General features: G+C 45.4%; 1 protein-coding gene across 1 annotated transcript in view; it reads left to right on the plus strand.

Annotated features, from left to right (window-relative positions):
* The first annotated feature begins 1369 nt into the window (after positions 1 to 1369).
* Positions 1370 to 23272, plus strand: part of LOC144767664 (uncharacterized) — a 35416-nt gene continuing 13513 nt past the window's right edge. The window contains exons 1-2 of the mRNA XM_078651058.1: positions 1370 to 1640; positions 6591 to 6683. Of these exons, the coding sequence (XP_078507184.1) occupies positions 1474 to 1640; positions 6591 to 6683 (260 nt within the window). The 5' untranslated portion in view covers positions 1370 to 1473. The remainder of the gene's footprint in view (positions 1641 to 6590; positions 6684 to 23272) is intronic.

Raw genomic sequence — 23272 nt, forward strand, 5'->3', positions numbered from 1 at the left:
TCTGTGTGTTTTACTGTTTAATGCTTTCTTTACCTTGTTTTTGGTATACATAAGCATTTGTTGAGCTTTTCTGGGCTGCTGTGAAATTTGTGAAAATAAAGAGCGAAGAAAGGAAAAGCATAATCCGAAGCTTCCGGTCCTGACATAGAATTAAAAATAGATAAGGAGAGGTGTCTGACTTGCCTGGTACTATTTCCCCACCGGAGACTATCGCTTTCAAGCCAAACAATGTGAAAATGGTGCTGGACAATGGAGCTTTTCATCATCTTTTGAACCTCTCTAGCGGAAGTGGGGTTTGTGTATTTTGTTCGGTTAGTGAAATTCAAGTATTTACAACCTACCACCAAATATCCCCTGCCACGCACGCAGTTTGAGCTGTATATACCCACATCAAACACCATCTGTCTCCAAACCCTACAGATTTAAGATATAGATTTAAGATCTAAGTAAATGCTAACTGTTTGACTTATATTTTTCAACTCTGAAGAATTGATCATTGTATTGTCTCTGGTAATTCACCCACTACAAGGAAATCGAAGGCTCTTGCATCTATGACTTCTGTTCTCTTGCAAGTGAACAGCTTCAGTCCAACAGCCCTCTTTAAATTGACCCCCTGCTCCTTGAAACCAGGCTCGTGCTACAAAAATGAGAAAAAAAATCTATTAATAGACCGTTTCCACTTATGAAACGTCAAATGGTAGGGAACAGATGTTAAAATAATATGTATCTTTAAAGTGACCTGTGTCTCCCTGCATTGGCCATGAACTATTTTCTAAAAAAAGAAATGAGATTACAGTAGCTTTTCAAGGATAAAAGCTATGAAAAGAAGCCCTTAAGTGAGCCACACTTTGACGTTTTCAGAAGGAGCTACATGAAAAGTATACTGAGTCCGAACTCCCACTGAGCCTAACAAGCGTTTGATAAAAAGCTCGTTTTTCACATCAATAGAAATAGAATTCTTTATTTTAGGAGTCCCCTGATAAATCATTTTCTTTATTCAGACTAAAAAACAATTACACGGGTCTAACATTTAAGAGACAGCTAATTACTATTATATTTGTGTCCCAAACACAGGAATCTCGGCCTGTAAAATCTGAACCTGGAAGTATGGAGTCCCTTTGACAGGTGAGTTGGGTTGACGTCCTTGGTTCTTTGGAATAAACATCTGGCTTGGAAGCTACAACTACTTGAGAATTGACTTTTATCATTGTAAAATGAAATGAACAAAGTTGCCACCAGTGCGTCAAACAGATCATCAGAAAGAGGAATAATAGTTTGGGTCGGTGTCAAATGATAGGCATCATTGTGTATGTACGGGAAGCGGGAAGGCCATTCCTCAAAGTCTAAAATGGCTGCCTGCTGCGAAGAGGCCCGCTGAGGCCTACACCGACTGGAAACGCACGGATACTCCCTGCCACGGAGGACTGGCCCTGCAGCCGCTCTCGTGATGTCACTGCGATGTCACCTCAATGAATGCCTTTTGTGACACACTTCTGCCCCCCATATAAAGCTGATGAGCAGGGGAGTCAGGCTGCACTGGGAGCGAGCACACACACACAGCGACGGTGGGCCGCACTGCTGCCCGAGACTGTGGTCTGCACGATGAACGACTCGAGGCCCTTGCTGAGTATGAGGCCCAGGTGAGAGGAGGGGGCGGGGCCAAGAGATCATTCTAGAACGAATGACGAAGCCAGCACGATGGTTTCCTTAGAGAACCTGTTTACAAGGCCGTTGTCCATTTCATAGCTGTGGCTCTTTCGGGTGGAATACTACCTTATTGAACAATTAACGAGTGGCCAGCTTATTTTCCCCGGATATTCGCTGTTGTCTTTAATAGGGGGCCAGTAAAGGCACATCTGTTGACGCCTGTTAACTTCAGTGAGTTAGGCGCTCCTACTAATTAGCTGTTAAATTCAGAACGATCTGCACTCCTGCTAACACCTGTGAACTTTGAGGTCGCAAGTTTGAATCCCAACATGGCCAGCTCATCCTTCTATCCTTCTGAGGTCTATAACATGAGTCTCATTAAATTGGACGATAGCCCTTGCTTCCATTTGCAGTGCTTAGAAATAGCTCAACTATGAACACTGGTGATTGTACATATCTCATTGCCAGTTTGTTTGTTTTGGTATATTTTTACTCGAATTCGTAACCTAGCCAGTGTTCCTAAAAGACAAGAGACTTCTATGTCACTTCAGAAACTGACTTTATTGAAGAAAAATGCTTACTTTTTGTGTTTATGTTTTGCAGTATTAATGTGCTGGAGTTGAAATTCCAGGGCACCAGTTACATGTGGTTTCTGGAACTTCTTGCCACCACTGAGACGCAAGAATTTAGGGGCTTGAGCAGTAGTTTTCAAGTTGCTTTCGTGGAGGCACGGTTTCACTTTATTAGTCGAGAGAGCGGGTACTGGTGAAAATTGGGCTTCACTTAGCTCTGGTAGACCTATGATGGGTACTCCATTCCACCCGGAGTCATTGATCTCTCTGGAACAATGGTTGTAAATGTCGAAAGGAATCTGTTTATTAGTGAGGGCATTAGGTTTTTAAAAACTAGTTTCAAAGGCTCCAGATTAATTCACTCAGGACACTAGAAAAGCTTCATCATGGGCAGTGATTTGGACAATACAGATTTAGCACTAGTGAGCTAGATGAAGAAAGCGTGCACCACTGTGCCTTACGGGCAAGCCACAATTAACACTCCTTCCAAGTACACCAAGACAGCACATCACCTAGAGGAACCCATGGACAGACGGCTGAGGTGCTTCAAACACACAATGGACAAGAGAGCATAGAGCTCAAGACACGGGTAGACAGCATGACACATAGGCAGTTGTTTGGAAATAGGCAGTTGTTTGGAAACATCATTAGCTACTTGGCACAAATGGACAGTAACTGTGAGAGACTTGAGCCACACTGGTTATTAAACTACTTTATATTTAACTTTAAAATATGTACACTTTTTATAAATTATTTTAACACTAAATTATAATCATTTATATTTTTAAATAATGGAATTTAATTTAACATTATTTCCTATAGGGCTTTATTTTTACCCCTAAGTCCATTATTTTCTATTGGAGGGGGTTGCAATACCAGTGGTTGACAGTATAGAGTTTCTTCAGCTCTGAGATGGAGTAATTTACTGATGTTTTGGATCCCTTTTTGGTTGTAGTAACTCTAGAAGTGCCCCTTGTTAATAGTAATGGGCTTATTATTTTTTGGGTATCCCTACATTCCTCCCTAAACTTCTTCCTGACCTGTCCTGAGCCTGCCTAAATCCCTCCTTACTCCACTCTAATCCCCTCCCTTTTATTTGTAAGTAGTCTCCAGCCAATTCCCTGTCTCCCTCCCACATTTACTACTAAAATGTACATCTGTGTGTGAGGAGACTGCAGTCGGGGCAGAGATCTTCGCACACAACCCTATGGGGTGGAGGCATAAACTCTACATGTAGGTTTGTGAATAGCATTTTGTAGTACGTTTTGTAGTACTACAAAACATAGTAAGAAATGCAGTTTGTGAATCGCCCCCTCAGTATTTAAATTGCTAGTACAGATGAATTGGCTTTAGGGTAATGCAATGTTCCAGCTGCCCAATATTTGTTTTTTCTGGAACTGACCTTCTTAAAGGAGCTCACCCTGGAAGCTCTGGGACAGGGATCAAGAATTGTTTGCAAATCCCGACTTGACTCAGTCATCCAGCTCCCTACCATCACTCTCTGGAACAAACACAGAGAAATGTGTCTGAAGATTAAAAAAAGCAGAGAACTTTGAACTGAAAACCCACCTGAATTAAAGACCTCTGCACGCCATGCCGCCATCAGAGAGAGCCGGCTGTTAATCCTGCCAGCTGGGGTTGTGGTGCAGACGGCAACCAAATGCTCCGAGAGAAGACTCCCGACGCATTCGGACACCATTATCCCAACAGACATTGCTTCCACTGATGGTCGAACTGGTACCGATGGTATGGGACAGCTGAGCGACCCCTAGTGCACGTGACCTGCACACATAAATGGTTGTTGAACATTACTACCCCCTTGAGAGTCCGAGGCACCTGAAGCTGAGTCTCACCTGGCCTGTGAGAACAGAGACACCAGTTGCTGCACGATGGACCCAAGGCCACATGGGCGCGAGACCCTCCCATGTGGGTAGAGCTCTCTTAAGATGCGAATAGCTCTCTTACAAGAAACACGTCTTCAGGGACGAAGCCACTTTAATCACAATCGATCTGACCGTGCGAAGAGCAGATCAAGGGAGCACTTCAACATAATAAAAAAAACTACCCTTACCTCCCAACATAAAACAGCCACCAACGAACGCTGCTATGAAATAGCCAACTTCCTCACTAACAAAGTTGTAAAAATTCAACGAGCTCTGATCCCTGACATAAGTCTGAAATCCCATCCCGTCTGCTCCACTGACAATCAGGCCACCAGGGAAGCCCCCTCACCCCACAAAGTCACCACTAAAGACCAGAGTGACCCAAGGAAAAAAATAGATGCCAATGATCTCAGCCAACTGAACAACAATGCTAAGTGGACAGACTTCACAAACCTATGACAGAAGGAGAAGTCTTCAAAATAATCACAAACTTGAAACCCACATCCCACATTACTGATCCACTCCCATCCACCCTAGTACAGACTCAACCATATCATCTCCCTGTTTTAGACCAAAATAATCAGCACCTCACTCATCAGGCAGTATACCCGACTCCCTTCAACTAGGCCAAATCGCACCCATTCTCAAAAAAATAGGGACAGACCCAAATGACCTCAACAACCTCAGACCTACACCCAACCTTCTGTTCCTAGCCTAAACATTGGAGAAATGTCTCCTACTACAACTCAACCAACACAGAGGAATTCAACCTTCACGACACCTTCCAATCTGGCTTCAGGAAAGGCTGTAGCACTGCAAATGCTATGCTCAATATAACAGTTGACATTCATAGATTCTTAGATGAAGGCGGCTCCTGCCTCCTAATCCTAATCAAATTATCAGTAGCATTTGATACAGTACATCACTAAGCTTTACTTGAGACACTCCAGACCCACACTGGTATCAATGGCCCAGTCCTGAGTTGGTTCACGTCCTACCTGAAACAACGCTCTCAACAATTGAAATCAACAGTTGTCTCTCAAAGCCTGCACCATCACCACAAGGTTGTCTCCTCTCATCGGCCCCTTTAAATCACTTCATGGAACCCCTAACAAATATACAGAACAAAGCTTGAATTAAATATTACTTATATGCAGACAACAGACAACTCTACTACAAAATCAAATCACCCAGCGACATCGAGCATCTTAATACCACACCTGTCAAGATACTATCTTGGCTAAACACCAACCACCTTAAGCTGAACCCCAACAAGGCTGAACTATTACTCCTCTCCCCAAACAACAAACCCTTACCTATCCAAGAAAGGCTCAAGAATTTAGGCAAACTAAACACTTCTCCAACACTGCACAACTCCATAAAATCCTTGGGTACCACTCTGGACAAAAACATGTCAATGAAGGAGCACATTAATAAGTCAGCCAAAGGAGCGCTCATCACAATAGAACATATTAAGAAAATCAAACCATTTATATACCCCATGATGATCTTAAAACAGTAGTCCAATCTCTAATCCTCTCGAAACTTGACTACCACAGCACCATCTTCACAGGACCTCCAAAAAGTCACCTTGTGCCCCGAAGAGCAACTCTCAATGCGGCTGCCAGACTAATCACGGGAATCAACCGATATGATCACATATCACCTGCCCTTAAGAGTGTCACTGGGCTTCCCATTGAAGGGAAATGCATCTACCATATAGCTTGAGCATGACTCTGAGAAGCTCCAATTCTTTTTTTCTCATACCTCCTAAACTTAAAAAGAAATCCTCCCAAGCACGCTCCTTCTCCGGAAACGTACATAGGATTTGGAATTCACTTGCTAAGAACCTTTGCTGCAACCCTTGCTTTTCTTGCTTCGAACTGGACCTCAACTCTCTACTGCTTAAATATTACTGAAAATCACACACACACACGCTGGTTTACTTTTCCCAAAGAGCCAATCCTTATCAACAAGATCAATCTCTACTGCCATTTCCTTAATGCTATATTGTGATATAGATTTGTGTCTACCTGACTACCTCAACGCCTTTTGTCCTTTACTTCCCTCTGACGGTTTGACCCACACAATTCTCATGTACATCCTCTAAACGTCTTCGCGAAACGTGTAAAGCGCTCGGATACCCTCGTATTTAGCTAATGCTATATAAAACTCAATTTAAAAAATGGATATAAAGATACATTCCATAGTAGGGTCTAACTCTCATTTTGCTTATGTTCATAGAAAAATTAGATTTAAGGATTGACTTGTGTTTTAATGAGATGTGAGCATCATAGTTTTGAAAAGCTGCCATCTGTAAAAGTCTCCAGATTTTTGTAACTTTTCTTATTCTGAGTGCTCAATATGTGCTACTTTCCTCTGCTGCTATGCTTCATCAGAAAGTGATTGCCCAGCTTTTACTATTTAATTTTCAATGACTTTCTTCTTTGTACACAATACTCATCTCAGCCTATTTTCTGTTTTTTAGGGATTCGCCAACGCGTTCGCCCAGTGAGGAGAGGAACAATCGCTCGCACCACTCATCAGGATTCCTGAATCACCCCTTGATGAAAGTGCACAAGTAAGCTGTGTTCCTTTCAGTTGTAACCAGTGCTTAGTTTGCAAGATAAGTGCCAGTGCCCAAGATATTTCTCAGGCGGCCATTGCAATTTGCACCACTTACTGTCCCTGCCATCGCTGCCAATACCAGTGACACCAACTTACCATGATTCCCCTACATACTTTGGGGCAAATTTATCGAAGCAGTGTGGCACTTTAGCACCACACCATGGTGTGCAAAAGTGATGCAACTCTTAAGTATGATTGATCAAGCCACGCAAGGCCACCTTGTGTGGCTTGATGAATGTAGAGAAATGCAACTCAGTGAAAATCCCTGTGTTGCATTACTCTACCTGAGGGAGGTGTTCCTTGGGTGGAGCGTGGGTGTACCTACTAGGGATGGGTGGAGTTTGCGGAGTTGCACTATGCGGAATCCCACAGAGTTGCTTAAAAACTCTGTGGAATTCCGCGGAGTTCCACTCCACCCTAATGCAGACAGTGATTTGCTTCATGACACTATCATTGATTCATGGGTTTCCTTCTGTGCCTCCTTTAGTGTCAGCAGAGTTTGATGAATGAATCTGACAAACATAATCCCAGGCCTTTGCCATTAAACCCAGGGCCTCATAACAACCTTGAACCTGCTATTAAACTACAGGGCGCTATTCCTACCCGCGTTGCGAAGTCATTGACGCCCCCTTTCTCCCTTCTTTTCATGTTCTCTCCCCGCTCTGTATGACGCAGAGCGGGAAGGAAGTAGAAACCGTGGGTAAAGCTCACCTGGCGGAGCGAGTGAGAGAGTGGTCTGGTGGGGGGTGTTGCCACAACTATTTTGCAGCTGGTACCCCCACCCTGGTGAGTTCTAGCTACACCGTGCTCAGGTGCTCTCTGGGCTACTAGCTGCCGGCACACTCCCATTCCTTTCTGGTGGGCTCCACAAAGCTGCAACTCCTTCTCACACCCTGGCGGTCCAAATATTCAGGTGTGCCAAAGCCCCAGTCAACCTGGTCCAGCAAGGGCCAGGTCGAGAGCAACATTTCCCTTAGTAAGCTCCGCACAGACCTTCGCCTGCTGCTTCTGCAACTCTTCAGTCACTGCCCCTGTCCCCTGATGGCTTTAGACTGCTGGGTTCTCTAGCGTCATTTTGGTTACAGCCTGCCTGGGCTCTTTAGATTCTATCTTTGTGCCGGCAGAGTCTGTGTTTGCCATAAAGTTGTATCCAGCTATGCCAGACTGCAATCGATACTGGTGGGAGCGATTCTAATGCTTTGGGGTCCCTGCAGAGAACAGGATTACTGCCGTTACTAGTAGAGGCACCTGGGAATCAATCTAAAACTGTGGATGGGGGGCAGCAAACTCCGCTTCGCAGCAGAGTTTTTGCTGAACTCCGCATTCCAAGGAGAGCGTGGAGTGTCAAAAACTCTGATCTCCGCCAACGTAGTGGAGTTCACAGGTCACCCCTAGTTCCCCCGCATCTATCCATTGATTTTGGCACATCCCAGATTTATCAACAATAGTAAACCTGGAAATGCATCAAAATGCTACGCGTGTTTATTTCTCTTTTTTTCTTCTCTCTGTGTGCTGCATTCGCCAACACACATAGATAAAAGGAAAATGCCTCAGGGAATTGTTTTTGTTCATGAAGGACTCCCTTCCTGCACACAAACAATCCAACTTACAATGCAGGCACCCTTGCAATGTTGTGCAAGAGCACCTGTGTTGGCGCTAGGCAGACAAAAGGGCACCTGCACAAGGAAAGGACAGAAATCCGTCGTATTATGTTAAATACAGTGCATTCCTGCCCTTTCCCTTTTACTCAGCGCAGCAAGGTGGCTTGCTGCGCTGCATGAAAGCGACATATATATATATATATGCCCCCTTGGACTATACTAGGTGATCCAAAGCTGTAAGAAGGGCCTAAGCGCCATGGTATTACAACTTTTGTAATTGTGTATTGAATTGTTTCTCGCATACAACGCTCCCATCACCTCCTCCAATCCTCTAGACCTCACGGGTAACGAAATCCTAGCCATCCTCCAAGACCACAACTCTACCCCAGCCATCCCCATCCGCTAAATACGAGTCCCGAACACCCCATCAGCACGGTCACCATCAACCCAAACAGGTTAGCTACCCTACACAACAGAAGTGTGGTAAAAAGCAATCTGGCGCCTGTAGTTCTATCTGTCCAGACTCCTCACTCTCCTCCCGACACCCCCTTATCTGGTCTTTTAATTAACTGCCGTTCAGCAGTCAAACATGCCGCTGATATTGCTGACCTCATCCTGGTTTAAAACCTAGACCTAGCCATACTAACCGAATCCTGGCTAAAGGAATACTCTTCTCCTTGCCTGGATATATTAGTCCCACCCAACTACAACATCGCCAGACTGGATAGACTTTCCAATAAGAAAGGAGGAGGCATAGCCTGCATCTACCGTTCCTCCTTGCTTGTCACAGAACTCGTAACGGACACCTCAGACTCCTGTGAATACCTTGCACTCTCCGTTTGCAGCAACTCATTACACCTCTGCAACTTGCACATCTTTTACCACCCACCAGGTCCAAACGACACTTTCACTGATCACCTTCTGGAAATCATGACAACAAGAATTTCCTCCAAGGCCACAGAGGTCTTCCTGGGTGATTTTAACCTGCATTGGAGTGACGCGAAAGATCCCTACATCAATGCCATCAAAGACCTTCTAACTGACCAAGCCCTGACCCAAGCCTGTTCTATGCCAACACACTCAAAAGGAGCCATCCTCGACTGGATCATTTCAAAGGAGTCCGCTGTAAAGCTTATCTCCATAGACCCCTGTGACTGGTCTGACCATCACTGCATATCCTTCACCCGGGACCGGCAAAACAAAGTCATCTCAACCGATGATTCCCAAACGCTGGACCAGAGACCCTAAGAACCTAGACTTTATGAAACTCGAGGCTCGCTGCAGATCTGAACTATCCCCCCCTTGCACATAACCAAGGTTAACGATCTCAATGAACACTACTCATCGTCCATTTCAAACATCCAAAGAACACCATGCAAAGACAGAAACCCTTGGTTCACTGGCTTCCTTAACATGGAGAGGAGATCCCTAGGTCAATCTGAAAGAATTTGGAGACAACACCCCTCTGCAGCGCATCTAAAACTTCTGCGTCAGGCAAGAAATGCATACAACAAGCACATCATCAATTGCAAAAAAGAATACTTCAGATCGGAACTGGGGAACGCCAAGAATAGACCCCAAAAGCTCTTTGAACTGGTCAAATTCCAATCTAATAAACTGGCTAAAACACCGAAAGAATCCCCCAAATCGCTAATATCGTCAGATGAATTCTCCTCCTTCTTCGCTGATAAAATCTCGACATTAGGAATTAAACTCAGTACAACCACCTGCCCCCAACCCCCGCCTGCTCTGCCTCACTCTTCCGCTCTTTCCATCCCGGCCTCTCCTAAAAACAAAGCCCGCTGGACTGACTTTGAATACTATAATGAAAACTCCATCTCAAAAATCCTCTCTACCTTAAAACCAAACAACCACTTAAATGACCCGCTACCCTCCAACTGCCTCGCCTCTGCCTCCCAATCCATCGTTCCTTGCTGGACTACAATTATCAACGCCTCTCTCCAGCAGGGATTGATCCCGGACCCTTTGAAAGCCGGCCAAGTCCTCCCTATCTTGAAAAAACCTTCACTGGACCCAGCCTCCCCTGACAATTTCAGACCTATCTCCAATATCCCGCTTCTAGCCAAAGTATTGGAGAAGTGTGTTCAACAGCAACTTAGCCAGCACATCAACAACTTCCACCTACTAGATGACTTCCAATCTGGATTCAGACAAGGGCACAGCACCGAAACTGCTATGCTCCACATCGTGGACGATGCCCTCCTAGCCCTAGATCAAGGCAAAACATGCCTTCTAATCCTCCTTGATCTATCCTCCGCCTTCGATACGGTCAACCATGAAAAATTACTTGAACGCCTCAGACTCAGGATGGGTCTGGATGGCGTGGTACTAGAATGGTTCAGGTCCTTCCTCCACAACCGCTCTCAGAGATTCCTCATCAACGGCAAACTATCAGCTCCCACCCCGGTCACTGTCGGAGTACCCCAAGGTTCAACCCTCTTTAACCTTTATCTAGAGCCACTCACTGAAGTTCTTCGTGCCGCCAACATCTCCTACCATATGTATGCGGACGACACCCAATTATACATCAACATCTCCTCGCTTAATGAGATCGTCGCCCTGAACGAGACCCTGAAATTAACTGTCCAATGGCTAGCCAATAACCAACTCAAACTGAATGCAAAGAAAACTGAATTTCTCCTAATCTCCCCATCAAAAGCCAACCCGGAGACTCAGACCTGGATTAAGACCATCACAGCCCTGAACTGCCCACCGACCGTTGTGGACTCTGCCAAATCCCTGGGCATTATCCTCAACAGTAACCTCAATATGAGAGACCACATTAACTCGATGGCCAAAGCAGCCAGGTTCCACTTGAGCTACCTCTGGAAGCTGAAACCTTTCATCGATGCACCGGACTTAAAAACGGCAGTTCAGGCACTTGTCATCTCCAGACTGGAATACGGCTGTTCCACCCTCACAGGATTACCTAAGACCTCCTTAGCGCCTCTAAAAGCCTGCCTCAACGCGTCTGCCAGACTACTCACAGGTACCAGGAAGTTTGACCACATCTCTCCACACATGAAGGCGCTGAACTGGCTCCCCTTGGAAGCCAGAATCCAGCTGAAATTGGCCTGCACTATACACAAGGCCCTATACACAAACTCCCCTGCTTATTTGGCACAGAAACTAGTGATATACGGGGGAAGCAGGAACTCCAGGTACGCCAGAAACCTCATGCTCCAACCTGCCACCTTTAAAAAAAAAAGAACCTACAACAGGGCTTTCAGCGGAGTAGCACCAAGAATTTGGAACTCTATTCCACCCTCCATCAGGAAAATCCCTCTTCTAGCACGCTTCAAAAATGAGACCAAAACATTCCTCATGGGCAAATTCCTCGCCTAAGGCCTGCCTTCAATCACCCCATTGAGCGTGCTACTCCTTGACTACCGCCTCCCTAATCACCAACTGCCCTCGACGAGAACATTTAGAACATTGTTTTTGCTTCTGACTCTGACCATGACTGTAACCATACTTGTTGTTCTTGTTTGTCCCTGCACCTTATTCATTTTGTTTGCTCAACAATGTATACCTTGTAAAGCGCTCTGATACCCTCACGGGTCACGTTCGCGCTCTATAAAACACAAAAATAAATAAATAAATAGTGAACACTTTGCTCATGCGCTTTGTTTTTTTTGTAAAGTCTGACAGAACCACAATGGGGTGGACTGTCATAAATATGTGCCGGTGTTACTAAATAAGTACTGGTGCCTGAGCACCAGCAAACACTAGCCCAAATAAGAACACTGGTTGTAACCCAAAAAGAAAAAGATGAACACCTCTGTTCTAAACTGAGAACCTTCACACCATGTAACGCGATTATGAAACATTGCTCAGAGGAGGGTGCTGCTGAGTCATATCCGATATAGAATCAGTGGGTTTCTGCTGATTTCCTGCAAAACAGTCAAAGTAAAAAAAACATGCAAGGCTGAAAAATGAACTGATGTTCCAGTAATAACAGAACGAGAGAAGTGAACATAACATGATTAAACGGCTCTAAACACTGTAATCATTTCTTGGCAGCCCTATCATCGTTTTATTTAGAATACTTTGACATTTTAGGTTAAACTCTCCTTCAAAAAGAATCATTTCTCCTGCTCCTCGCCCACTGGCCACTCCCTCCCACTGCGTGCAAACACAAGGGATGTTTCTTTCAGCCTCATTGGGCATCATCAACTGCTGTCCTCTTGGCCCCCAGACCTGTCAGACGATTGGCAGTGCCTGGGTCAATTTTCTACTAAGTATCAATAAAAAATGTATCCTCTAGGGTTAGAGAAAAGACTACATCGCAAGCATCGGTCACCATCGAAAAATAGCCCGAATGACGCATAAAGCCCTCCACCACAATACCCCTAGATATCTCGTCCAGAAGCTCGAAAACTCTCTGCCGGCATCCTGATCAACCAATCCTTCTCTGGGATCACCCCAAGAATTTGGAAAACATTACCTCCTGAAGTCAGAATGAATCCCTCGATCATATCCTTCAAGAAAAAAGTCAAAGAACTCCTTATGTACAAATTTCTCCCCTAGATCCAAGACTCTAGTCTCCTAAGTCGTTCGCATGACTATTTATCTCTGCCTACCTTAGTGCGTTCATCCTAGCAGTACCAACATTGCCTGGTACTTGCCGTTGCCTGAATTATGATACTACGATGGTATTAGTGATGGAACTTTGATATTCGGTTGTTATTGAATTTGCAATGAATTTGATATTACTGTATCCTATTACTGTGTAATTGTAAAGTGCTCTGATACTCGCAAGGGTATGTCTCGAAGTGCCAATACGTTAAAAAACAGGGATACTTTTAAAAACAAATGTATTGGGTTTTGTGAATGGGACGCTTAAAAACTGTGGGGCCTGGGGCACAACTCCACTCTGCCTCCCACCTTGTAAAGAGCTTTCCCTATATAGGAAGGCCTGGGATGTCACAAGGAAGGAGCAAGGGGGCATTATACCACAGGCCCTGCCTTTTCTGGGCCCCGCTTTCGCTCAGCTACATTTATTTATAAATTTTTAATTCCAAGCTACCTTGCCACCTTCAATAACAATGAGGCTGCTTATGTGGCCAGACACCAAGATGGCACCAGATACTATAATTTTCCTAGCCCTGGAGTACGTTATTTTTAATACTTAGGAAAAGGTGCTTATAGCACCTGCCAAAAACAGGAGAAGCTTCTGGGACATGCATTGCATTTTGGCACCAGGCCTCACAAAATATTCTGACAAGTCCCCTAGTTCCTGGACCCTTGGTGGTGGTGTTGGTGGTACTTCTCCAAAAGCTGGAATTAGAACATTTCTGAAGCAAAACTGCTACACTCATAGGTTTTTGAGGTTATCACAGCTGTGATTGACACTTTTGGAAAAAATGCAAGTTAAGAATACCTAGGTTTTACGTAAACTAAAGTAGTTTTACCAACAGCAAGTGTTGTGAATGTGGGTGAAGCAAGGCAAGTGGATATGCTCTTAGATAAGAAATCTAGCCAATCTCTGTAAGCTAGTTCTGAAATGTCATATGGTGCCAGATTCTGTGATGGTGGCAAAGAAGAGGGTTTACCAAGCAGGATCTGAATGGCTAGTTCCCATACAGAAGAAAAGTTTGATAAGGGCTAATTTAAATAATACATAGCAGTAAAAAACACAAAAAGTATGATTATTTCGGTTTTTATAAAGCAGTGGTGTTGGTGTTCCATGCAGAAGATGCACAACAATAACCACACCCACTTATTGTTCAACACAGACATTGTTTAGTCATACATAAGTCTGGATAAAGTATGGCAGTCTTAGCTCTCAATCAATCAATCAGGGGCTTATAAAGCGTGGCTACTCAATTGGTGTAGATTCAGTTCTCTCATCCATCTAGAATTGTCCTGTCAGGAATGTTACCCCTTCTTGCTCTGAGATGTTTGTACTCCTCTGGCTGGTTTTTCCATTAGCTCCCAAGTTCTTCTTCGGTTCTGGCTCTTACCTGCATAATAAAGAGTACAACAAAATTGTTGGAAGTGGTATTGTTTGTCGTTTTGGTATGCACGTCTGAAATTTTTGTGTGCAATTTTGTAGTCGGTCAATAGCTCTTTGAATTCGGGATGCCTTCTAGCTGCCCTGAGGGTGGCATTTCTGGTTTCTTTAGCGCCATTGTTTGAGTCGAGATAGGGTTCTGTTTGTTACTTGGGTTGACACAATTTCACAGCGGTAGTTGGAATTGATCTAAAAGTCGAGAGCATAAATTTATCCAGCCGGTATTTGAGAGGCTGTCCACGGATTGCGACAAATGGTAAGTTGCTTGCACTCTTTCATGATCTTTGCCCTGATGTCATCATTCCATCTTAAACGATTTAGGTTTAGGGTGTGGACTCCTATCTATGTGATTTTAGCTGGGTAGTGATAAGCTAAATTTGGAGTGACGGAAACAACTAGTGGGCAGTGATCACTCTCAGAACACGCTATGATGCTGTAGTTTTCTATGTATGAAAACTGGTCTTAGTTTCAAATAGTGTAGTTTGGGTAACAGCGCTTTTGGCTGTTTGCCCACGAATAGTTTGGGGGATGTTCTGTAGTTCATAATAATGAAATCCGCACTGTAAAGTTGAACGACCCAGTGTTCCCCTAGGCTGCAACGCAGTTGGAATTTGGGTTTAACATGTGTCTTCAATTTGGTGGTGGTAATAAAAGGAGACTTTCTGAGTCCTCTGGGGTCCCTTGAAAGAGGTTGATGTTGAAGTCCCCCATTAGAAGACAATCTGCGTTTGGAAAATCCCCGGGCAGGTTGTACAAAACTGTGAATAGTCTGTTTAACTGAGACCTTTTTGCTCAAGCGCTCAGATTAATGCCGGCATTGAGAAACAACGGAGGGCACTGCTGTCTCCATGGGTTAATTTAGACTCCAAGCAACCAATTCTCCTCAAAATGTAGTGGTTCAATAGTACCTTGTAGGCTACATGAAGTATATCAAGACAGCCCCCCCCATCCTCCTTAGGCCGGACGAATTTCCGATCCCATACAGCTGATTTCCAGTGTTCAATGTATCCAGTTAAAGGATAGTTTCAGTAGCCCATGTTTCCTGGTTGTCGTGTCTGGAGATAAAATCGATGTCTCTGGGGAGTCAATTTTGTGTTACAGGCTGAGAGGGGCTGCAAGTTAGTTGTAATTGTAAGTTGTAATTGAGGCTCTCTGTATTTGACAGCTTCCTTTTGCTTTTGTTGTTGGGGTTGCTGTTCATCAGGTCAGTCTGAGCTTTTGTTGGACAAGACTGCGGGCAGCCATCACCAGTCTGGCTCATTATTTGTAGTGAGAGTCGTGGTCTGTGATCTATCTTTTGTGGCTATGTGGCTTGGGCATTTTTTAAGATTGAGTGTGGCATGTTTCTACCTCCATCGCATTCCTGCAATTGATTGGCTGTGTGATTGATAAGTTTGGCAATGTGGCTGGGTAACCTGGTTTGTGATATGGGTGAATTTTGATTCCCCATGACTGGAACATTTCTATGCTCGCTAAGAGGGCTTGAGCCCAGGGCGAGGATTTAAACATCACCAATGTAAATTCGGAAGGTTGTGTGCTTCTTGGAGGAATACATTTGAGGTACTCAATATCTCTGGATGCCAATGCATCGAACCCCGGGGTTGCTTTTAGGAATTTAATGATGTTACTCCTATTAACAACATCATGCTGGCCTTTCAACTTATACTCAGGTATGAGTAGTATCTTGGTGTTTTTGGAATCATAGGGAGCTTCCTGTTGCCTATTGCTTGGCCAAGCTGGGTCAAATTGTACTGCTGATGGTCCTGATGTTGTTCCGAATTTGTGCAGACAGTTTCCTTAGGGATCAGATTGTTCAATTGAGCATTCTCCTGATGGCCATAATGTGTTTTTAATAGTTACTTTTAAATGGTTGTCTCCAATGTTGGAAATAGTGCTCTGAGTTCAGTGGTGTGTAGAATGTAGTATGGGGGTAGTTATTTTGGTTATCAATTTTGTTTCAACTTGCTGTTGTCCATTTATTTTTTCCTTGCGAGTTCCCTTTCGGGTCTTCAATGATAACCTTGTTGTGTACATTTGGTTGCTGTCTTATCAATTTTGTTTCAACTTGCTGTTGTCCATTTAATGTTTCCTTTCCAGGTCCCTTTCGGTTCTTTTGATAACCTTGTTATGTAGATTTGGTTGCTGTTTCCTCAGACTAAGGCAGCGGGTGTGATGGGCCTGGTAATGTGTGCTTTTGGGTTGTTGGTCACTTGGTGTTAAATTCACTGAAATAACTTACTGTTCATGATTGGGAAAGCTCTCCTCATGCGGCCAGTTGTTTGTGTTCGGGGTTGCTGTAGTCTGCATTTGCCGGTTCCCGACCTTCACCTTGTTGATGTTTCAAGCCAGTTTGGCACTTCTTTATGTTTCGTGGGCCCTTGTTTTCTGTATTTGCTGTTACCCCAACTTCTTTGGACTGGAGCTTGAAACTTTCTCGATGTTTAATGTTGTGAACAATGAGTACAACTTAAGAGTTTCTGTTGTTAGTTTGTTTCTTTGCTTGCGCTGTTGTTTCTTTTCTCTCTTACTGAGCGGGCCGGGTGATTGTGTGTTGATTTTAGAGTGTTGTGAGTCCGGCGTGGGCAACGTGGGAACCTGCTTTGAGTCAGCTGGGTGGGTTGAGTCGCTCCCAGCTTGGGGGCTCAGCAACAATGTTGCCAGACTCTGGTCCGTAAGTGTTGAAGTTTGATCTTTTGTGGTAAAATTTGATGTTGCGTGGACAGTTGCCACGCAGCTCAATCTCAGTTAGTGGCCTGCAGGCACCTCTGTGCTTTTTTTGTTTATTGTAACTAAGTCTGATCTGTTCCAATTGGGCTGTTCCTGTTCTTGGCTCTTACTATCCATACCTAGACCTCCTGTCAGGTGCTTTACTTCGTCTAGGACACAGTTTAGGAACATCAGAAGAGTTGATGAACTGTCAATGATGGGTGAGCAACAGCAGAACGACTTGACCAGATTTGAGGCTGATTGGACCTTAAATATTAGGTTGTTTAGGTTCTCGAGCTTACTGTTGATGCTTGCCGTAAACAAGCCTAGGATGTTCAGAAGGTCCACTTGTATGTCTAGTTTATCTGAATAGTAAATTAATGCAGGGACTGTTGTTTGAAGTGTTTGCAGCAGTTTTGGCCATGCTGCAGACATTGAAGCGGAAATAGGGTCCTTTGTGCTAGGTTTGGGTTTCTGGTTAGACGGTCGGGCTGTGTCTTTAAGGAAAAAAGGTAACTCCAAAAGTGATTGATCTTTTAAGTCAGTGCCTACTTGCTTTAAGGAGGTAGTTGCTGTGCCCAGGTTGAGAGGGATTTGAGGCAAAAGTGATTTGATGTTTCCCTTCGGTGATCTGGCCCATTGAGCGGCAGGAGGGCTAGATGTGTCAGTGCAAGTTGAGAATGGTTTTAATTTAACTGGGGAGCTTGAAGACAGGTATTGTTGTGACTCAGTGTTAGATTGATCTGTTTGTTGCAATGGATCATTGGCAGTTGACCCGATGGCTTTGCCTCATGATTGGTTATTTGGCAATTGTGGTTGAAGATTGTCCTGAGGCAGAGGAGGTGTGGGTTGAGGCTCTGAATATGTCCCTATCGGTTGGTCTGATGGGATTTTTAGGTTTTCCACAACTGGGCTACCATTAGGGGCAACCTGCCGTGGCCCGATTCTATTGTTTGGAGCATATGGACGAAAGCCTTGGTTTTTACCTGTTGTGATCTGTCCTTAGGTGCCTCTATCCCAGGAAAAGAGGAAGTGCACCTTACCCCATCTGGTATTCTTTTGAAGTAATCTAGCAAGGAAGGAGTTTGCGTGTGTATAGAGCTGTGCTCCCAGTTTCTAGCCCAGTTGGGAGCAGGTGGAGGTGCAGGTGAGGTTGGTAAGTGTGGGAGAAACCTATCTGTAGGTTGTTTAGGAGAGTTTGCAGCATTATCATCAGGGCCGGACTGGCTACCGGGCAGTTGTGTGTGCTGCCGAGCTGGGGGCTAATGTCTCTGTGGTGTGGGCTTATTTCGATGATGGGGACCTGCGTGCGCTTTGAAATAAAAAAAGCAAAACGAATTTCGTTTTGCACATACATGTCCCCATCAACAAAATCATCCCCCTGCTCGGCAGCACACACAACTGCCCGGTAGCCAGTCCGGCCCTGATTATCATCCTGCTGCAGTCCACTTGGTTTTTTTTTAACGTAGGGGTTAGGAGTGGCTTTCTTGTATCACCGGATCTCATTGCTTTGTTTTGTTGAATTAACCTTACTGGCACCGCACCGCACCACCTCCACTTATTGTGTGACCTGCCCAGGGGACTGAACCCCTAAAAGGGGTTCAAGGAGGTTCTAGTAGCTGTCCCTTCCTTGTGGTGTAGACCAGGGCCTCTGAGTTTGGCCCCTGTGCTTCTATACAACTCCACCCTCATTAATTGGCTCCGGTATGCAGTGTTGCTTCCAGTGGGTATGGAGCGAGGAGGGAAGTGGAGGGTTCTGAGCCCACAGAGTTGCTCCCCCAATGGTAACATTGTAGGCTTATTCTTGCCGGCTTGTTCACTTATTAACGTATTGAATTGTTAGGCAGACTATTTACTTACGCCTCACTCCTGGATTTGTGGTTATCCCAGTTTTCCAGCTGGGAGGAAGGAGAGAATGAGGAAGGAGGAGGGTGAGGGTCACAACCCGCCCACAGTCTGAGCTCCTGCTTCGTAGCCTCTGCCAAAGCATAGTGGCCCAGCTCCTCCTATACTCCTCTCACTCAGTCGCTTACTCTGCCATGAGAGGAGGGGAGAGTGATAAGTCCAGGAAGACCAGGGGCCCGTCCAGACAGGATACACGATAGAGCTGCAGGCCCAGGGGCAGGATCCAAAGTAGTGAGCTTCCCGGGGGAAGTTCAGACCTAATCAAGTCTGGCAGCAAGAGGGGCACACCGGAGAGCACCCAAAGGCTGCACATGGCGCTAGCCGTGCCGCCACCGGGGGTCTCCTGGGTGGCATATGCTTAGCGGCAGCTAGCTGCAGCTGCCGTGCTTGCAACTCCGCCCCTCGTCCCCACCCTGCCTTTCTGTCTTCAGCAGCCGGCGACCAGCGTCCACAAAGTGGATGCCGCAAGGTAGATGCCGGGTCCTGATCCTGGATGCCTGCAATTTATGCCGGCAGTGCAGTTTCCACGGCCTTCGGTCTGCCGGCAGTTCACAGCCGTGTTGGTAGTATCGAGCCTGCAGCAGATCCCCGTGCCTCGTCTCTCGGCCTCTTGCGCAATGCTCACTGCTCTGCACGCGTGCTTCACTTCGGGCATTTGGCATTCTAAGATCCAGGGCCGGACTGGCTACCGGGCAGTTGTGTGTGCTGCCGAGCTGGGGGCTAATGTCTCTGTGGTGTGGGCTTATTTCGATGATGGGGACCTGCGTGCGCTTTGAAATAAAAAAAGCAAAACGAATTTCGTTTTGCACATACATGTCCCCATCAACAAAATCATCCCCCTGCTCGGCAGCACACACAACTGCCCAGTAGCCAGTCCGGCCCTGCTAAGATCCCTGCAACACAGACACCCTTGCACCTTAGCAGTTTTATTTAGCACAAACTCGACCCGAAGGTATCAGAGCACTTACGTGAGCACCAGTTGCATTACAGACGAACACATTCATTTTTAGGCATGGGGGGGGGAGATTAAGTGATTTTGCCCAGAATCACAGCATGCTTGAGCCTCCTGCCAGCCTCGAGCTTGGTTCCCCAGCTTCAAAGTCAGCCGCTCTAGCCATTAAGCTGCGCCATTTCTTTGTAACTATACCCAGTAGGTTTTTTTCGGCAGAAATATAAATGGCTGCTTCAATTTTATGATCTGAAACCAATATTATATGCACGTGTTTATTTAGGTATTTCAGACAGTAATGAATGTATTAAGCATGCCCTAACACCAGTATTCAAGATTGATTCAAGCCGTTCCAACCATCATCTTTTCTAAAAATATATTTACATCTAACCTCCGTCAAAAACATTAAAACAAGCACTAGACAAGTACATCGTTCAAGGTGTAATGAATGACAGACCGCTGCACATTTTACTCTTGGGTATTGTAAGCTAAACAATTTCAAATGAAGCATGTTTTACCCAACTCATTTGCATACAAGCACCCAGAATACTGTGCGCAAAGCACTTTGCTTTTTGTACAGATGCAACTATAAAGTCATCCTTGTAATTCTCTCAGTGGGTGTCTGGGGAAGGTAGGAGTTGTTTTTTAGTGAGACTTACTGAAAGTTAAGATTAGCTATTGGGCTCGGAAAGATTCACAATAACTTTACTGTGTAATTGTGGGGAACATTGCAGGTTTGTGCTTTTCAACATAAGCCTGTCTTTATGTGTTGGAAGGGTCTCCTCCATCTCTTAAGCGGCTTATCTGCTGTTTGCTGCTGTTCTTCAGTGTGGAGGTTTCAGCAGGTGGTTCTTCTGCTACAGGAAAGGTCTCACTGCGGGGAGCATCAGGAAATTGTGTCTATGGCCGTGGGTGGCCTACAGGCTGTATAATGAGTGTCACTGCTCCACTTCCTCACCTGTTAACATATTTATGTTATTTATGTCTTCTCGCTTGCCCTCCTAGGCTATTTTCTATATTTGAACATGGCACGAACGGACGAACATAGGAAAAGCAGGTTTTGAAAAGGGACAGGGAACATTCCTCTGCTTTAACATTTAAACATGTGGTTCTGAAGCATCCCCTATGGAGAATTCTCGAGAATGCGAAAGATCTGCAGCTCAGAAAGGGACTTATCATTATGCCATGACGATGCCACCTGCAGATTCCTTGAGCGGGGTTGTGATGCAAAAACTGTGGAGCGTGCTAGGGTCAAAGCTAATATGAAATCTAAGGAAGCTATGCTTGTTTCGGCCTCAACAATATTAGATTAATCACTACTTTTAGCCGGCAAGAGAGACATATCAGATCCATTATTAAAAAACAAACGGTTGTCCTCAAAAGAAGGGTTTTACAAATGTATCACATGCAGAGCATGCAAGTTTGGAATTAACACCATCAAATATAAGTCGGCTTTCACTGAGGGATTCATGTACAATAAGGGGCATCACACCTGCAGAACAAACCATGGGGTGTATGTGTTGGAATGCAAATGTATTTTCCGCTGTGTGGGAAGCACAAAATTACCAGTGTACGCTAAAATACTACAACATCCCAGGGCTAGAGTTAATTCAGACCCAACCTATCCGGTGGCACGCCATTTTAAATTGGTACATGCCTACAAGCTTGATGACTTGAGATATTATGGCATAGGTAAGTTCTGACTGCATGGTTACCCCCACTTTTATTCTGGTGTTTTGCTGGTTTTTGACTAGTCTGATGGGGGTCCTGCTAATCAGGACCCCCAGTCTATCTGCTTTCTCCCTTAAATTGTCATGCATCTACTTTGATACACTCCAGATTGGATACTGGAGTACCCTCATAAGTTCTTAGTATATGGTACCCATGTAGCCAGGGTAGGTAAACCAGAGGCCTCCCGTGGGCTGACACATGTCTTATGCCACCCATGAGAGGCCATGCAAAATGGAACTCTAGATCTGCTACTGCAGCCAGTGTAAGATGGTACTATATCTAATGGTCACTACACACAAAACTTATACATTACCCCTATAGCAGGCCTTAACAATCCTGAAGGCAGGGTGCTGGGTTTTTTGTGAGAGGGTACCCCTGCATGAGCAGAGCCTCTCTGCAACCTACGGAGCCCATTCTCCTGGGTTGTCTGTGACTCAGCCGGACATATAGGTAGAGATGCATTATAACCTTGCTGTAAATGCTATTTCAAAAACAGCTGCATAGAAACATATCAAGTTTGGTATCAAACACCTTGGAATCATACCTCCACACGGAGGTATGATTCCACCCTTCAGAAGCGAGCTTCGTGGGGTCACTGGTCTAACCGGTGCCAGCCTTCTTGACCAGGACAGTACATAATGGATGCTTCGACCAGAGGCATATTTTTCCCTCCTGCTACTGAGCCAAGCTTGAGCAGAGGAAGGCAGCACAAAAGGCATCCTGTCACCCCAGACAGGATTTAGTGTATTGAGGCTGAGTGGGTGCACTCTGAGAGTGCCTGAAAGTCTGCACTTGGGCCACATTTGGTGTCCCTGTGGATAGTCCAGCTCAACCCAGTTCTGGGAACCATTGGCTCCTGCTCCGTTGCGAAACTGGACAAAAAACATGGGTGTAGCCACCCCTATGTCCTGCTCCTCTCCTAGGAGGGTCCCCATAATCTGCCCAACCCTCTCCCGTGGGTACAAAAGGGTTTACCTGGCTGTAAGACTTTAGATTTTACATGGACAAGATTCTACAAGAAGAAACCACTGACCTTCGACCGTCTGGACACGCTGGACTTCGCTGGACCTCGGCTGGGCTCGACTTCGTCCCCCTTTCCATCCAAAGCTTAGTTTGTGCCTTTGCTCCATACAGGCTCTGTGCAGAACCTGTGGTGCACTAAAGACAACAGAAGAATCTCCCTTGGAGTGAAGGAGTCACTCCCCTGCTTCGCAGGCACCTAAAGCGCAACTGATCAGTCTGCTGCTCCTGAGCTCCTGTGGATTCCGAAGTAACACAGGAGGTAGAATCATGAAGGTCCCTGAGGTCAATCTGCCCTCTCACCGAGTTTGAGGCCAGCATCCCTCGTGGGGGCTGCGTAACCTGAACCTCTGTGCACAGCGTCCATTTGCAAGTGCATATGCTCGTTGGCAGTTCCAGAGCTTGTGCATTGGACTATGTGTAGTCCTGCCCATGAGCAGTATTTGCTCCGAAGAACTCCGACCTCCTTGCACCGAGTGCTCCGTGGGCTGGTACTTTGCAATCTTACTCGAGGTCCCCATGCGACTTCTGGTCATTTGGCCTGTGGTTCCCCCTGAGGGTCATCTTGATATCTCTTGGGCTTTCCTGGTTGC

Source organism: Lissotriton helveticus, chromosome 7 (assembly GCF_964261635.1).
Source record: "Lissotriton helveticus chromosome 7, aLisHel1.1, whole genome shotgun sequence".
Classification (NCBI taxonomy): domain Eukaryota; kingdom Metazoa; phylum Chordata; class Amphibia; order Caudata; family Salamandridae; genus Lissotriton; species Lissotriton helveticus.